General features: G+C 46.6%; 1 protein-coding gene across 1 annotated transcript; it reads left to right on the top strand.

Annotated features, from left to right (window-relative positions):
• The first annotated feature begins 609 nt into the window (after nt 1-609).
• Nucleotides 610-16,964, top strand: CCT5 (chaperonin containing TCP1 subunit 5). The gene is made up of 11 exons (XM_075586208.1): nt 610-817; nt 6,026-6,086; nt 6,223-6,387; nt 11,869-12,067; nt 12,664-12,856; nt 12,953-13,102; nt 13,994-14,113; nt 14,358-14,543; nt 15,025-15,162; nt 15,855-16,035; nt 16,681-16,964. The coding sequence occupies exons 1-11, from the start codon at nt 713-715 to the stop codon at nt 16,806-16,808; spliced, it is 1,626 nt and encodes a 541-aa protein (XP_075442323.1). The 5' UTR covers nt 610-712; the 3' UTR covers nt 16,809-16,964.
• Nucleotides 16,965-18,712: the final 1,748 nt, after the last annotated feature.

An 18,712-nucleotide genomic window follows, 5' to 3' on the forward strand; every position in this document is an offset into this window, starting at 1 on the left:
GGGACACAAGACTTAAAACTTTGATTCTGGGATCTTTCAATAATTATATAATTCTGCACATAGAAGATTGTGTAATAACAGGTACACCACGTTACATTAGTTGTCCCTTTTGACCCCCCCCCCTCCCTAGGTGCTACAGGGTTCAGCAACGCATTGCGGACTCCTCTTGTTGCACCTAGGTTAGCTATGAACTTGTCCATTGTAATCAGCATGGACAATGATGGCTTCTAGAACGTGCTTTTCTGTGCCCGGTATTCTATTGAGTGGGCGGGGTTCTACAAAGTCTGTCAAGTGGCGTCACAGATAACGCCTCCTTTTGTCAACGTTGGAACATACCACCAAAGCGTCTCCACAAAAGGGCTGCATTGCATTAATTGATTTTACGTTTTGGATAACTGTAAACAAGTATTCTGTTTAGAAATATATCCACGAGTAATATATATATATCTATATACACACATATATTAGCGTCGAGGATGGCGTCTCGCTAAGACACCCCCCCCCCCTATCTTTCTTCAGATGGTATATACCAGCCCCTGGCCGCGCCTCCCTTGGAGGTTTCCAGAAGCTGCGAAGTCTGGCGCAGGCGGGTACAAGGGAGCGCGTTGACTTTTGGTGCGCATGCGCGGTACGGAAGCCTGACGGGTTTGGCAGTTGACGCGCATCGCGGTGTCCGTTGCTCCTCTCATTCCTCTCTCCCTCCGCCGCCATCATGTCCGCGATGGGGACTCTCGCCTTCGACGAGTACGGGCGGCCCTTCATTATCATCAAGGACCAGGACCGCAAGTCCCGACTGACCGGGCTGCACGCCCTGAAGGTAGAGAGACGGGGGAGGTTGAGGCGCCTCGTGTGTGAGGGAGAGAGAGGCCGGGGCGGTCTCAGACATCACTGGCTTCTCCCGCCCTGATGATTAATCCCAGCACAGGGGCCCCCGGCATTAATCCCAGCACAGGGGCCCCCGGCATTAATCCCAGCACAGGGGCCCCCGGCATTAATCCCAGCACAGGGGCCCCCGGCATTAATCCCAGCACAGGGGCCCCCGGCATTAATCCCAGCACAGGGCCCCCCGGCATTAATCCCAGCACAGGGGCCCCCGGCATTAATCCCAGCACAGGGGCCCCCGGCATTAATCCCAGCACAGGGGCCCCCGGCATTAATCCCAGCACAGGGGCCCCCGGCATTAATCCCAGCACAGGGGCCCCCGGCATTAATCCCAGCACAGGGGCCCCCGGCATTAATCCCAGCACAGGGCCCCCCGGCATTAATCCCAGCACAGGGGCCCCCGGCATTAATCCCAGCACAGGGGCCCCCGGCATTAATCCCAGCACAGGGGCCCCCGGCATTAATCCCAGCACAGGGGCCCCCGGCATTAATCCCAGCACAGGGGCCCCCGGCATTAATCCCAGCACAGGGGCCCCCGGCATTAATCCCAGCACAGGGCCCCCCGGCATTAATCCCAGCACAGGGGGCCCCGGCATTAATCCCAGCACAGGGGCCACCGGCATCAATATTCCCATCCGTTGTCACAAAGGCCTCGTTTCAGTCAGTAGTTTTCTATTAGAAGGGCGTTTATCTTGGTTCCCGCTACGCACATGTCACTGATGTGTAATTGTAAATCACTGTGTGTGTGTGTGTGTGTGTGTGTGTGTGTGTGTATATGTATATGTATATGTAAATCACTGTATAAATGGACGCAAGTCTCACACACACAATTGAATGTTTCCGACACGATACGGCACCCACTTCAAAGGCCGTGCTGCTGCTCCCACCACCCAACTTGCTCCTCTCCTCGCTTTCTTTAGTGGCGAGAATGAATATTACTAATACTTTTTGAGTGCTCGCCCATTACACATTTCCTAATTATTTGCCGTTTATATTTGTAAGAAAATGCTCATGCTAATAACCGGTAAAAGCAAAACTCCGTGCTTGTTATTTCTGTGTAACGGTTTCCTAATATCAATACATTTTCAAGGGGAGGTAAATTCATATCCCTCTCCTGCCCCATGACAGCTTTCACATCCTGTAGGTAAAGGTGCTGTCCTGCATTGCCCCTGCAACCACCCCCAGAAGCCTTTGCGTTGAACCAGTTCATGTTTGTATCTTGCTCCCTGTGTATGTTCTGCTGCCTTTCTTTTTCTTTCCTATATATTTCCTATATATTTGTTAAACCCCATGTTTTTTTATATATCGCTAAAAAAAAGTGACACCACCATACATCAAATGAAAATATCACTTGGGCACATTCACGTCTGACAGGTCTGCACACCTACTTTTCCTATATGTCTTTGCATACAATGCTTCCACTGCAGCCAGGGGTTATGGGAAATGACTTGCAAATGAGCACTTTTTTTTTTAAATTCAAATTAATTTTAACATGAACCCCTATTATCTTATGCCTGCTGCATTTTTCAGCTTTTCAGTGCAGCCTGGATTAACAAAGTGCAGTAAACCTACTCAGACAGCTGTTTTGACCTTTTGAATTTACCATGGTAACTTTTTTACCCTGCACTTGGCTTGTGTAGAGTTTTATTTTGACCTCCCAGACCCTTAATATTTCAAATGCTTATACTAGTGGTGATCAACCTTCTTTTTTTTTTTTAAGTTAAGAAACCCTATAATTCTAAATTAAAATACTGTGTAACCCCATTGTAAATTCTTATGTATTTGGTACAATTTTCAAATGACCTGAAAATTGCTGGGTACCCAAAGCTTCCCAGGAACCCCCGCCTAAATTTTTTTTATAAAGTATCACCGAAGCAGAGCATCACACTAAAAACAGGACAAGTGTTGATCAGCTGCTTTAAAGTGTCTGTGCTCTCCTGAAAGGTCCTGTATACCCTGTTGCATCTAGATGTGCCATTTGGAACACTTCCCTCTTGAAATGTCCGAGGTCGTCTAAGCTATTCTGCTTAAGGCTGCGGCCACGCTGGTGCTGACCATGCTCATGCTTGGAGAGCGGTGACGTCACCAGCTCTACAAGCATGAGCGCCTGGTGTCCGCGCTATTTCGCAAGCGCATGGGGGGCGTTGCAGGCAAGCTAAGCACAGTTCAGTCACTTTTTTTTTTGTTTATATAAGCGTGGGTGAGCGTGTTCCCGCGCACCGCGTTAGCAGGAACGGCAAAATTTAAATTGCGAGAAGTAACATCGGTAAGCACCTCTTGGGCAGCGTGGCCGCAGCCTAAGGCTGCGCTTATAGTGCCGGCGACGCGACGTCGCCTGAAAACAAAAGCATTGTCACCGTTGCAAGCGCTTATAGTAAGCGCAACGGCGGTGACCAAAAATTTGGAAGCCGATAAAATTAGATTTTTCAGAAGGCTCGCCACATGTGACAGCCTCTGAACCAAACAATGGCCACGTCGCCGAAAGTTCAATTATAACTTTCGCGGGTGCCGTCACTCGTCGCGCGCACTATAAGGCCTCGGCCATGTTAACCGCTTCCTGGCGGAAGCGTGCTCCCGCTCTGCACTGAGCCCCTACAGCCGCAATTAGAGCGGCTTTAGTAGGGGCTCACCTGCGCTTGCGGAAGCGCAGGTCTTAGAGGAATTTTAAATTCCCCCGCTTGCCGGCGCGACAGGCCGGTCACGTGAGCGGTTCGCCCAATGAGGGCGAACCAGCTCCGTGACGTCACTGGCCCGCCCCCGGCCTGTGACGGGCCCGCCCCCTGACAGCGCGTGCGGTAAGCAACCGCAAGGCCAGGGAAAGCACCCGCTTTCCCTGAGCCTCAGCGAGCAAGCAGGGAGCATGGACTCAGCCTAAGACGCGCGGCCTAAGACATCATTGGGCTTCATGTCAGGAGTAGAATACGGATATGAAACATGAACAGTCTCATTTTCCTTCACGAGTAAAAGGGCTACTCTGGTTGGAAGTGTAAAAAAGATATGAGCAAAATGTAACTGGATTTTTCAACATTAATATTTTTTATAAATGTTTATTTCTTTAAGTATCTTTTGGTTTCTGTTCTATCTGGTTGTGGTATTTGCTCTCAAAGTCTTTCAAGGGTTTTTATACATTGTTTTTGTGGTTGTATCTATTATGTGCTGTTCAAATATGCTTTTTTAGGCTGAGCTCGCACTGCCGGCTTCCGCCGCGTGCTCCTGCAGCTAGATCGCTGGGCTGCAAGAGTTGGGTCGCGGCGATTGAGGGCGTCACAGAGCTGGTTCACCTTTATTGGCTGAACCAGCTCAAGTGACGCGACTGCTGCCCGAAATGTCAATTTGGGTTGTGGCGGCAAAATGTTGCCGCGTCAACGCTGTACTTTGCTGCCACAAGCAGTTTCTAGTATGACAACTCATCCACTAGCCTCAAAGAGTGCCGCACGTCGCGTAGCAGGCAGTGTGAGTTAAGCCGAATTCAGGGTGGATGCTACGCGACATGTGCGCGCTTGCATGCTCTCGCACATCCGTCGCAATTTCGGGTTCGGTGGGAGTTTTCAAACTGAAAACTCCACCGGCGGCAAAGTTCAGCGTTGACGCTGCTACTTTTTGCTGCTACAACCCAAAATGATATTTCGGGCTACTGTCGCGTCACATGAGCTAGTTCAGCGAACCAGCTCCGTAACATGTTCGTCATGTCCCCAAACGCTGCAACCCAACTCCTGCAGCCAAGGCACAGATCGCTGGGCTGCTGTAGCGCGTGCGGACGCTCGTGGCCGTAGCATCCACCCTGAACTCAGCCTTAGGCCTGGGACATAGTACAGCATGCCGCCCTGAGCAGATGCACTTACCCCCTGCATCTGTGATCAGCGCGGCTTTAGCAGCCGCTTATGCGTGCAGAGGCTCAGAAATTTTGAGGAGACAGGCTTGTTTGAATTTCGGCGCGGAGGAGCGGTCACGTGACTGAAAACAGCCAATGGAAGCGAGGGACTTGCCACGCCTCCGCTTCGCCCTGCCCCCAAAGCGCGTTCACTGCCTCGCCTGCCAGGACGTAAAAAAGCTCCTGCTTGAGCTGGCGAGGCAGCGCGGATCAGCGCGGCCCGTGGCCTTAGGCTGCGAACCCGCTGCGGCCGGCGGCGTGCGCGGCCGCGGGCCACCAAACCATTAATCGAATGGTCCTTGCCCCCGCTGCCTCTGTCCGGCAGGGCTGACTACGTACTGTGACGTGTCAGCCTGCTAGAGCTACAACCGGATTGTGTTTTTCAGCGCTGATGCGTCACGTGGTATGCGAGTCAGCCAATGGGGAGGAGGGGAGGAGAGCTGCTTGTGTCTGTTTTGTGCGTTCGGCTGTGTCTGAGTGCGCGAGTGCCTGTCTGTGTGAGTGCCTGTCTGTGTGAGTGCCTGTCTGTGTGAGTGCCTGTCTGTGTGAGTGCCTGTCTGTGTGAGTGCCTGTCTGTGTGAGTGCCTGTCTGTGTGAGTGCCTGTCTGTGTGAGTGCCTGTCTGTGTGAGTGCCTGTCTGTGTGAGTGCCTGTCTGTGTGTGGGGAGTTGAGGGGCTTAACGGCTGACGGGCGGTCCCGCCCCCTCACGTCATTGCCGCATCCCTCACGTCATGGCCGCGCCCCCCCCCCCCCTGTTTTGGCCACCCCCGCGCCGGAAAAAGTTTCCTGCATATCGCGGTGCAGTGATTTGCACGCGCCGCCGGCAAGCAAGACAGCCGTGCGGACGCGTGCAACGGGGCCTTAGCCTTAGATTGAAGCTGATTCTACCATACTGGGGGGGGGGGGAGGTAGGGGGGGTCTAGTAGTTGCAGATTGTAGTCTGCATTTGACCTGTAGGTGGCAAACTACAGTTTTTTGCCAAGGGAGTTTGTCATTTTAGGAAGGTTTTTGAAGTGAAGCTTCTTTTCTAGCACCTACTAAATTCTCATAGGACAAAACTCCTTCGTGGAGATGAAAAATGCGTAACGGAAGTAAGGCGAGTGCACGCCCCTGCTGGCTAATTACACAGCACTAACAATCATTGCTTGAGACGAAAAAGCAATCGTGCACGTGCTAGCCCATTACCTGGTGCCGCATGCGATGTAATTATATCATGTTTTGATGAGAGCAAACACATTTTGTGAAATATTAACAATGATTTATATCTTTCAGTCCCACATCATGGCAGCAAAAGCCATAGCCAACACTCTGAGAACATCACTCGGACCCAATGGTAAGTTTGTGGTCTTAACACTTGGGGTTTTTTTTTTTTTTTTTTTTTTTTGCAACACTTTTTTTTTTATTTTCCTTTTCAATGTTTTTATTTTATTCTCTGTTGCCATATCATGACTTTTCTGATTACCTTTCAGGTCTTGACAAGATGATGGTGGACAAGGATGGTCAGGTTACTGTGACTAATGATGGTGCAACTATCCTTGCCATGATGGATGTGGACCATCAAATTGCTAAACTGATGGTAGAATTATCCAAGTCACAAGATGATGAAATTGGTGATGGGACCACAGGTGTTGTAGGTAAGGAAAGGGGTGAACTCCTCGCCAAATATTTGCCTATCTTTACCAGCTATGCCAGCCCTAATTTGTGTAATGTGAGGCTCATCATAGCTTCACTGGAGCTTAAAATACAGCTTTTATTTTGCCTATTGATAATGCAGATTATTGCATTATAATGCAGAATATCAGTTTCCCTAGGATTCAATGGCAGTGATTAAGGTAGAATATTCCATCAAAATGCCCAGCAGGAGCAATAACCCCTGCTACATCTGTATACTGCTACATCTGTATACCGCTACAGTCCTAAAAAAGCTAACAAAATATATTAAAGACTTTTAGAAAGCATTGTCTCTGCACTCCTTGATATCTAAATATTATGTATATGAAACTGATAATCTATTTAAATCACTGGTCTATGCATCTCCGCTGCTCCTTACGTCAGGGTAGTTGCTCAAGGTCGTATCGTCACCTTTCTTCCCATTTAAGGCTGCGCTTATAGCAACAGCGCCCGAAAAAAATGCATTGCCGCGTGCGCTTATCGTAAGAGCGACGCGGCGATGGGAATTTTTGGTAGTCGTAATTATTTGATTTTTCAGGGGCTGTCTCCTCATGTGACAGCCCCTGAACCAATCAGGAGCCTGGTCGCTGCAAAGCGAAATACAACTTTCGCTTCCGGCGACGGGTTATGTTACGAGTCGCCGGCACTATAGGTGCGGCCTAAGGCTGTCACCCTTGCAGCACCTTGAGAAATTGCAATAATCATGAATGTGGGCTTGGAGGTAAATGGGAAAAGCAATTCCCATATAATAAAGCGAGTTCATAAAAAAATGAGTAGTCAGTATAAATAGTATATTGCACTCTTAAATGCAAGGATGAAACGCACGTATACGAACACCTGCAGCGTCCCACCGCACACACATTTGTTGGTTTGGACCAATGTCTTGATGTCGCCGTTTTACGCATTTCATGTATACCACTTCGTCAGGAAAGGTGCATCTGAGGTGTTGGGAATCGCTGTACACTTAAATAAATTACCTCCAACAACTAACACAAATTCCTCCCCCCAGAATTAAATGCACAAAATGAGAAATTGGACTGCAGAGTTAAACATATATATTGCTTTGTCATCTCCATATTTAAAAGTGCATTTTATTAAGGGGGGAAGGATTTATTGAGTTAGATGCTAGAGGTTGGATATTTAAAGCTGCAGTTCAGTCAATATCCTGCATGTGTGTTTTTTTAAATAAATCATTTCTGTAGTAAGAAAAAATACTTTTAGCATTTTCTGTTTTTAAAAAAACAACTTTGAAAGACCAATTTTCTTGTATTCTATTTTAACAGCCATTTGCTAAGGCACTGCCCCTTCATGTCCTGTCACAAGCTCTGGCACACCCCTTTGTCAGCCCTGCCCTCCCTCTAGCACTTGTCAGTGCAGGAATGCTCATGAATATTCATGAGCTTCCACTGCCAGTCAAGCAGATTATAAACAAATCCCAGCTTTTAATATGTCACCAAATTTCGACCTATCAATACATGGAAAACAAATTGACCTGCAGCTATACAGTTCTTTAGCTAATTAGAGATTGCACACATAAAACTATTGAAGTAAAAAAAATAAATGTAAAAAAAAAAAAAAGACTGAACTGCAGCTTTAAATGTCCAGCAATCCCCACTGCCTCAGATACAGCTTTCCTGATAGTGGTATACACGAAACATGTGTGCTGTGGGTGTTTGTATACGTGCTGTTTTTGTCCTTGTATTTGAGTGCAATTCACTTTTCATATGCTTGTACTGATTTTTAATCCACTCGCTTTAGTATTATACTAGCTGAGAGACCCGGCGTTGCCCGGGATGTAATTTTGGGGGGGCGTACGACAGGGTTAGGCTTTCCCCCCCCCCCCCCCTTGACAGCTAGGTGGGTGACTGAGTTGACTGAGTGTGTGGGTGACTGGGTGGGTGTGTGACACTTGACTGAGTGGGTGGGTGGGTGACTTTGGGTCGGTTTGACTTTGGGTCGGTGGGTGGGTGACTTTGGGTCGGTGGGTGGGTGACTTTGGGTCGTTTGACTTTGGGTAGGTGGGTGTGTGACTTTGGGTCGGTGGGTATGTGACTTTGGGTCGGTGGGTGGGTGACTTTGGGTCGGTTTGACTTTGGGTCGGTGGGTGGGTGACTTTGGGTCGGTGGTTGGGTGGGTGAGTTGGGTCGGTGGGTGGGTGAGTGGGAGACTGACTGGGTGGGTGAGTGGGAGACTGACTGGGTGGGTGAGTGGGAGACTGACTGGGTGGGTGAGTGGGAGACTGACTGGGTGGGTGAGTGGGAGACTGACTGGGTGGGTGAGTGGGAGACTGACTGGGTGGGTGAGTGGGAGACTGACTGGGTGGGTGAGTGGGAGACTGACTGGGTGGGTGAGTGGGAGACTGACTGGGTGGGTGACTGAGTGGGTGACTGACTGGGTGGGTGACTGACTGGGTGGGTGACTGACTGGGTGGGTGACTGACTGGGTGGGTGACTGACTGGGTGGGTGAGTGGGTGGGTGGGTGAGTGGGTGACTGACTGGGTGGGTGAGTGAGTGGGTGACTGGGTGGGTGAGTGAGTGAGTGGGTGACTGACTGGGTGGGTGAGTGGGTGACTGACTTGGTGGGTGACTGACTGGGTGGGTGAGTGGGTGACTGACTGGGTGGGTGAGTGGGTGACTGACTGGGTGGGTGACTGACTGGGTGGGTGAGTGGGTGACTGACTGGGTGGGTGAGTGGGTGACTGACTGGGTGGGTGACTGGGTGACTGAATGGGTGGGTGACTGAGTGGGTGGGTGGGTGACTGAGTGGGTGGGTGGGTGACTGAGTGGGTGGGTGGGTGACTGAGTGGGTGGGTGGGTGACTGAGTGGGTGGGTGGGTGACTGAGTGGGTGGGTGGGTGACTGAGTGAGTGGGTGGGTGGGTGACTGAGTGGGTGGGTGACTGAGTGGGTGGGTGGGTGACTGAGTGGGTGGGTGGGTGACTGAGTGGGTGGGTGGGTGACTGAGTGGGTGGGTGGGTGACTGAGTGAGTGGGTGGGTGACTGAGTGGGTGGGTGACTGAGTGGGTGGGTGACTGAGTGAGTGGGTGACTGAGTGGGTGACTGAGTGAGTGGGTGGGTGACTGAGTGAGTGGGTGGGTGACTGAGTGAGTGGGTGGGTGACTGAGTGAGTGGGTGGGTGACTGAGTGAGTGGGTGGGTGACTGAGTGAGTGGGTGGGTGACTGAGTGAGTGGGTGGGTGACTGAGTGAGTGGGTGGGTGACTGAGTGAGTGGGTGGGTGACTGAGTGAGTGGGTGGGTGACTGAGTGGGTGGGTGGGTGACTGAGTGGGTGGGTGGGTGACTGAGTGAGTGGGTGGGTGACTGAGTGAGTGGGTGGGTGACTGAGTGAGTGGGTGGGTGACTGAGTGGGTGGGTGACTGAGTGAGTGGGTGGGTGACTGAGTGAGTGGGTGGGTGACTGAGTGAGTGGGTGGGTGACTGAGTGAGTGGGTGGGTGACTGAGTGAGTGGGTGGGTGACTGAGTGAGTGGGTGGGTGACTGAGTGAGTGAGTGGGTGACTGAGTGAGTGGGTGACTGAGTGAGTGGGTGACTGATTGAGTGGGTGACTGGGTGGGTGAAAGTGACTGGGTGGGTGTGTGGGTGACTGGGTGACAGTGCGTGGGTGGGAGACGGTGGGTGACTTACCTTGACCCCGTGGCATCTGGCTGGGGCAGGAGGTGAGTTCGGGAAGCTGGGGGGGGGGGGGGGCAAGAGTGGCAGGAGTCCCGCGCCGCGCTTCCCCTCTCCGGCAGCGGCGCACGTGATGGGGAGAGCAGGAGGCCCGGCCCGCGCTTCCCCTCTCCGGTAGCGGCGCACGTGATGGGGAGAGCAGGAGGCCCGGCCCGCGCTTCCCCTCTCCGGTAGCGGCGCACGTGATGGGGAGTCCCGCGCCGCGCTTCCCCTCTCCGGTAGCGTCACACGTGATGGGGAGTCCCGCACCGCGCTTCCCCTCTCCGGTAGCGGTGCACGTGATGGGGAGAGCAGGAGGCCCGGGCCGCGCCGCGAGGGGGAAGGAGCCTGGAGTTTGCTGCTGAGCAGCAGGGCCGCGCTTCCTCCGCGGCGCACGGTGAGGGTGATGGTGCGGCTGGGGATGTTGCGGAGCGTGGGGATTTGGGTGAGGTGGGGAGGGGGGAGAGAGTGAGGGGCACCGGGAGAGGAGGGGGGGGGGGTGTGGAAGGTGAGCTGCGGTCCAACTGACGGGGGAGAGTGTGTGTCCCTGTGTGTGTCCCTGTGTGTGTCCCTGTGTGTGTGTCCCTGTGTGTGTGTCCCTGTGTGTGTGTCCCTGTGTGTGTGTGTCCCTGTGTGTGTCCCTGTGTGTGTCCCTGTGTGTGTGTGTGTCTCTGTGTGTCTGTGTGTGTCCCTGTGTGTCTGTGTGTGTCCCTGTGTGTCTGTGTGTGTCCCTGTGTGTCTGTGTCCCTGTGTGTGTGTGTGTCCCTGTGTGTGTGTGTGTGTCCCTGTGTGTGTGTGTGTGTCCCTGTGTGTGTGTGTGTGTGTCCCTGTGTGTGTGTGTGTGTCCCTGTGTGTGTCTGTGTGTGTGTCTGTCTGTGTGTGTGTGTCTGTGTGTGTGTGTGTGTGTCTGTGTGTGTGTCCCTGTGTGTCCCTGTGTGTGTGTGTGTGTCCCTGTGTGTGTGTGTGTCCCTGTGTGTGTGTGTGTGTGTGTCCCTGTGTGTGTGTGTGTGTGTGTGTCCCTGTGTGTGTGTGTGTGTGTCCCTGTGTGTGTGTCCTTTGGCCGTCACTCCGCCTCAGGCCAATGAGAGGTGTGCGGGGGCGGCCCAAGGGACCAATGAGATTTCCCCTAGGGACACCGGACATCCATGCAGGCAGGCATACAGTGCTTTCACTAATATAGTATAAGATGAGAATTGCTTTAACCTTGCATCATTAAGACCCTATCCAGGATCATAGACTGACTGTCCTGACAGTTGTAAGTCCAGAACAATTGACCTTAACAGTTTTTAGAAGGGGTTGGGGGTTGCTCTACTGACCATTTAAGATGAAACAAAACTTATTCATATGTTAAGATCCCCAAAAGTGTCATTTTAATAATGGGCTGAATTATAAAATGTTTAACATCCCAACTGAGTGAAATAATTAGAACTTTTAACTTTCTACTTCTAGTTTGTTTATATTTGCATTCTCCTTTGGTGTTTGCTGATATATCCTGCTCCCCCCGCCCCCAAGATCCGTGCTTAAACCCCTTGTGGAGTACCAGATTTAGAAATGATCAAGGAATTACAAAATGTGACTACATTGCCAAAAAAATTATAACTTGTATGTTTGTGTAATGTGGCCTGTCTTCTGTTAACAGAGGTTTGAAAACCACTGCCCCATCTGTACCGTGTCACGTTTTTAATGGACCAAAAATACACTCCAAGAAAGTGCTTAAAATGTAGAATACCAGAGAACATTTTGATGTATGTTAATTCTGCAATTTGCCCTCTTTGCAGTTCTTGCAGGCACCCTGCTGGAACAAGCTGAGCAACTGCTAGATCGTGGTATTCACCCCATCAGAATTGCAGATGGATATGAACAAGCTGCACGCATTGCTATTGAGAACCTGGACAAGATCAGTGATAGCTTTCTTGTTGATCCAAAGAATGTGGAGCCACTTATTCAGACTGCCATGACCACCCTGGGCTCAAAAGTGTAAGGGAATCTTGCAAACTTAGCTTTGTAATTAGAGATGGGCAACTGTCAATTTGAGCCACAAAATCTTCGCAGATGGTTTGGACAGTTAAAGATTTGGTCAAAGACTTCTGAAACAGTCATTTCCCATTCGCATGAATGTTCAAACATCCGCCTTTTGCTTCTCCAATGTTTATACATTAGAGAGACCAAGACGGACCAATTTTTAGTATAGCCCCAAGTGATGATCTATCTCAATCTCCCTTCAAACAACATGGGAAAGCCAGTGCTAAACAAAGAGCGCACATGGGAGACATGCGAAGAGGATATGCAAAGCATATTGTAATCCCTCCGTATGTTTCCCAGGTATCTCAGATGTGCTCCTTTTTGGATATAGACGAGACTCTACATGTTTAGTCATCTATATTTATATCTATCACTTTGGTCTCTTCTCCCTAGAAAGGCGAATGTCACATTTGCAGCCAATTACTTGCCTATCTCTATTTGTAATACTCACACTGATGTCAAATGAAAACTTAAAAAAAGATTGTGCTTTGTATACACAGTGATTCAAGATGAGGTTAAAAATAAATGCAATCTCTTTCTATTTTAATTAGAATCAACCGCTGCCACAGACAGATGGCAGAGATTGCAGTGAACAGTATCCTAACTGTTGCTGATATGGAACGCAGAGATGTGGATTTTGAGCTGATTAAAGTTGAGGGTAAAGTGGGGGGTAAACTCGAGGACACCCAACTGATCAAAGGTGTAATAGTGGACAAAGACTTCAGCCACCCACAGATGCCAAAGGTACATACTACTTCTATTGTCCTCAGCATTTTTGCCAAGAACACTAAACTCCTTTTTAAAACCATTTGTTTTAATGTGCTTTATTTCAATTTTTAGGAGGTGAAAGATGCTAAAATTGCAATCCTCACTTGTCCATTTGAACCACCAAAGCCCAAGACTAAGCATAAGCTTGATGTTACATCTGTTGAAGACTACAGAGCACTGCAAAAATATGAGAAGGAAAAGTTTCTTGAGATGGTGAAACAGGTCAGCTTAGAATAATTTATTTAAAAATAATATATATTTAACTACTTTATGTAAGCACATCGACCCTAGGCAAATAAGGAAATGTAGATATTTACTTTGCGAGCCTTGTTGCTCCCACAAGTCTTTGGCATGCTTTAACATAAACACTTGCTCCGGACATTTTCAGACCATGTACAGTATAATAGCAATGCACTCATTTCCCCACCTTTGTTTGTCCTTGGAGAACAACTGAGTTGCATGTTTATTGAAATTAATTTTAGCTTTGTGTTCAGTAAAGCTAGAATTAAACTACTAGTTTGTATTACAATATAGTAAGAAGGCTATTCCCACTGCAATTAGCTGACTGCTCCAGTTTCTAAACCTAGCTTTCATTCAAGCCAAGCAGGTCTAATTCTGTTGGCCGTGGGGTTATTTTCTGTCACTGGTTGTGCCTTTTGATCTAAAAGAAGCAATAATCAGGAAATTAAACTGGACTTTGTCGGATCAGCTGTGCAGTTGTTGTGTTCTCAAATGATTCTGTTTATTAAAGCTGCAATCCCAGCTGCTGGTTTTGATTTAATTATTAATTGTACCGGAAACTGGGGGTCCCATGGAGCTCATCAATTGTCCCCCAACAGTCTGGGACCCCCTCTGCCTGGTTCCAGAGATATTTGTACTTTTTATAGATGGTGTCAAAATTGGCACAGAAAAAAACAAATATAGCAGCGGACTAAAAGCCTGGTCACTGTTGGAAAGCCGCAATGTACTCCCATATATTTTTTTGCCATGTGGTTCAGGTAAGAGTAAAAAAAAAACGTAGTCGTCTTGTTGTACGCATAGGGAGTACAGTACAATAGGAAAGTAACTTTACTATTTATCATGTATTTCTGATTTTTGTTTTCTTGGTTACAGATAAAAGACACTGGAGCAAATCTTGCCATATGCCAGTGGGGCTTTGATGATGAAGCAAATCATTTATTGCTTCAGAATGAGCTACCTGCTGTCCGCTGGGTTGGTGGACCTGAAATAGAGGTAAACATAAATGAACCATTTCCTAATCTATCCAGTTAGATTATTTTTAATTCCTTTTGGTTAATCCTGGATGTGTTTTAAGTATTTTTTTTATTTTTTATTATTCTGGTCTGGCATGGGAGCTCAGCATTTCTATTACAATGACTTTAAACCTGTTTAATTTAGGCTGTCATTTATTTAAACACTCGATTTGTGCACATAACAAATACTGTGCAGTTACGAATGATTAACTTTGTTTTTACAGTTAATTGCTATTGCGACTGGAGGCCGTATTGTTCCACGATTCTCAGAGCTGACTGCTGAGAAACTTGGCTATGCCGGTATTGTCAAAGAAATTTCATTTGGAACGACAAAGGATAAAATGCTTGTTATTGAGCAATGCAAGAACTCGAGAGCAGTAACTATTTTCATCAGAGGAGGAAATAAAATGGTAGGTTTGGGGCATATTTAAGAGCTTGTGACTGATGATTAGCAATGCTTTCCATATATGTCCAGACTTAATGACCAAGCCTGTATCCAGTACACACTGTAGAAACCATTACAGGCAAAGAACCAACATGAACTGATGGCAGCAACATGTTTTTAAGGAGTTAAATCTAGGTGACCATTTGTAGTATGGTTATTTAATGCAGCTAGAAGTAAACAATTAGTACTGCATTATTGATGCACAGGCCATTGTAATCATTGGTCTGTAAATGCCTGACTGAAATCTTTGAAATAAGAAAAGCCAACAAACCATTTCAAGGGTCCACAATAATTCAAATATTCCATCCTGATCCCTCAAATAGAACCTCAGTAGGAGCATAGCTTCGTATTCCTTTAGAAAAACTTAAAATTGTTGTTGCTTAAAATTGCATTGGCTTGGCTCACCATCTTGTACAATTGATCACTTCTGTTTTTGACTTTTTTAGATCATTGAAGAAGCAAAGCGATCCCTTCACGATGCTTTGTGTGTCATTCGCAACCTGGTGCGGGACAACCGCATTGTTTATGGTGGTGGAGCTGCTGAGATTTCTTGTGCCCTAGCAGTGAGCGAAGCTGCTGACAAGGTAAAGACATATGAGGATATTTGTGTTCTTATAAACCATTAAGCGCAGCTGCTCCCTGGTTTTGAAGAGTTCTGTCCAGGTACCTATTTTTTGTCACGGTACTTATGTGTTGTACAGTAACACTACTTTTCATTTTCACTCCTGAGTACCACTGCCCTTAACAAAATGTGTTATATTTTTGGGTGCCCCGTGTCAGTATGATATTCAATGTTTGTGCTCATATTGCAACTTGCTGTTATATTTCTAGTTTAGATGGTATTGATCTGTGATGGTTAGTATGTTTGCAAATACTGACTTATTACGCATAATCCCCAACTTTACATCATAGTATCGAACATTGTTTCTTAAACAAAGTTAGTAACTTCTTTTGTTCGTATTGAAGTGTAGGATGTAAGGAAAAAAATTGGAACTGACCGTAGATTATACTATAAGTTAAAGAATTTGCTGGGGTTTTTTTTTCCTTAATATATACTTGTATCTTATTTACGTAACTAACTAAATTGCAGAATGGGTATAGTAGTTTTTTTCTACCTGGGTATACAGTAGTAGAGATATATGAATGCCAACTGTGAATGTTCGGCTAGAACTGAACATTTTAGTTTACATGTTCCTGCTCTACATGTGTATAATGACTGTATAAATGAATAACTGAGGACAAATGTTTTTTTTGACACATTTTCTTATCTCTCCAGTGCCCATCTTTAGAGCAGTATGCCATGAGGGCTTTTGCCGATGCTCTTGAAATCATTCCCATGTCGCTCGCTGAGAACAGTGGTATGAATTCCATTCAGACCATGACTGAAGTACGGGCAAGACAAGTGAAAGAGAACAATCCAGCCCTTGGCGTTGATTGCCTGCGCAAGGGCACAAATGGTGAGACCTCCAGTGAGGATAGCTGATCACAGTATTTCAGTGTTTGCGTTTTTAAGATCTTTAAATGTTCAAATAGTTTAATATTTAATTTGGTTAGTTTGATGCCTAGATGGCCTGAGCTGCATTTTCGGGGCTAGACCCGAATCATGAACTGGTTTTAAATGCCACGTGACGTAGCTACTACGTCGTGGGTTCTGGGTACCCCATGACGTAGCCAAGTACAAAAATAAATGCTCGTTGATTTTAGAGGAGATCTGAAGAGATGCGGACGGAAGGGGTTGGACTCCCGTCATCGGTGATGGAGCAATCATGTCACTACTACATAGACCGGTCACGTGGTTCGCCATAGGGGCGTTTGTACTTTCGCACTCAAAGTTTGAAGTTAAAAATTCTGCTGATTAAACAATGTATGTTGTTTTTGTTCAGACTTGTTTTAAAACATCTTCCAAAATCACAGTTGGTATAACTATGGAGCACTTCAAGGCTATATATTTCCACTGCAGTGCTAGCAACAATATAGTGTGCAGAGCTAATCTGTAGTTTATTTCTAAACTTGTTATGCCCTTTCCATTGACTGTTTTAATTTTTCTATTGGATTCAAATATTCTAATCCTCAAACAAAACAATTTTTTTTTTTTCCCCCAGACATGAAGACGCAGCATGTCATAGAAACCTTGATTGGTAAAAAGCAGCAGATTTCTTTAGCTACCCAAGTGGTTAAAATGATACTGAAGATAGATGACGTACGCCAACCTGGTGAAACAGAAGAGTGAAGGAACTAGGAGTTGGGAACAGCAATGTTTTGGACAGAAGCCACATCAGTCAAGTCAACTGAATCATAATGCTATTTATTGTTTCATACCATATTTGTTTCTGATATAGTGTACATTGTCTTGTATGTGGACAATAAAAATTACTGCTCAGTTTGACTCTTGTTGCCTTTCTGGTCTTTTTGGTATAGAAGTTTTTCTACACCATTGAAAAAGCAATAACACTGGCTAGCCATTATGTTTGGCACCACATGAGCTGTTATAAATGTGAGCCAGAAGTAGCTTTTTGAAGACACTTACTAGTTTATGAAAACTCTGCAGCCTGGTGATGATGCTTTAGGAATCCCATTAATTTCTTCAACCTCATCTTGCACATGAGAGTTTGCTACGTGATCTGTACATATGGTTCCCCAGGATGTCAGATTATTGCCTTAAATGCTTGTATTTAACTAGAAATTGTTCAGTAGGGCTATTGGCATGTATGAATTCTTTAGCTTAGATTAGAAGAAAATCTTAATTTGGGGCCCAATATTTATCTATTTTTTTTTCCCCCAATAAATTTGTAGTTGAAAAGAGCATACACCTAGTAATCAGGCGCTGCACATTTTTGCTGCTGCGAAACAGATTGTTCATTCTGCTACTTCCGGTCCTCTGTAAAATGTCAGCAGCAGCTGTCATGCTCAAACATCTTTAAAATGCAAAAAGTGCACAGCATTAACGAGGAAAGTTGCTTTGGTTGATTAGCTGTACCTGGCTCTGCCAATTGGTTAAACCAAATAAACCAGATATCCAATAATGGCAAACTTGGCATAATTGTGTTTACGGAGAACTCTGCATTAATTGGCTCACTAATGCACACACTGATTGTGCGATGGTGCGTACGCACGCGACAGACTGAGTTTAATCACTGCCTAAGCAGTGGTGCCCAAAATTTTACTCCATATTAAAGGTGTCTTACTAATGCTTTATAAAGGGCATAATTATGTTTACTTCCCTTCCATCCATTGCCTGTTTGATGCAAGATAAAATCTGTGTGCCTTTGCAGCTACTGTATGATTTTGGGCACTAATGCTATGCCTGCTGTCTACAGGCACTCTTAATTCCTCCATAGATTCTCCTAATTTATCCCCACTCAATTTGTAAATCGCCTGTTTACCAAATGCATAACCTTACATTTAACTTTATTAAACCTCATCTGCCATTTACCTGCCCAAGTTTCCAGTCTCCAAGTCCTTCTGGAGAGAAATTACATCCTGCTTTGATTCTGCTACCTTACACAATTTTTGTATCAGCAAAGATGGAGACTTCACTCCCTATGCCAACCATTAATAAACCAAGCCAAGGTCATTAATAAACAAGTTAAAAAGCAGGGGTCTTAGTACTGAGGTATTTTCACCGAATCCAATTTGCTTTATTTTGTACATTAACACCTTGTGTGGAACCGTATCAAAAGCCTTTGCAAAATCTATGTAGACCAAATCAACTGCATTACCCTGGTATAAATTCCTGCTTGCCTCCTCAAATAAACTAATAAGGTTAGTATAGCATGATCTATCCTTCATTAAATCCATGTTGACTATTACTAATTTTGTTTTCCATTATGCATTCCTGAATATTATCCTGTATTAAAACTTCAAGTAGCTTCCCTCAATTGATGTTAGGCTTACTGGTCTCTAATTTCCCAGTTGTGATCTAGCTCCCTTTTGAAATATAGGCACCACATCTGCTTTACGCCAATTTTGTGGTATTGAGTCTGGAAATGGGGTCCTTGAATATTAAATGTTATGGTTTAGCTATTTCTGAACTTAACTCCTTAAGAACTCATGGATGTATGCCATCGGGGCCAGGTGCCTTATTTACTTTCATTTTATCATGCCGCCTATGAACTTCTTCCTCCGTTAACCAAT

This window comes from Ascaphus truei, chromosome 2, assembly GCF_040206685.1.
Source record: "Ascaphus truei isolate aAscTru1 chromosome 2, aAscTru1.hap1, whole genome shotgun sequence".
In the NCBI taxonomy this organism is placed as follows: domain Eukaryota; kingdom Metazoa; phylum Chordata; class Amphibia; order Anura; family Ascaphidae; genus Ascaphus; species Ascaphus truei.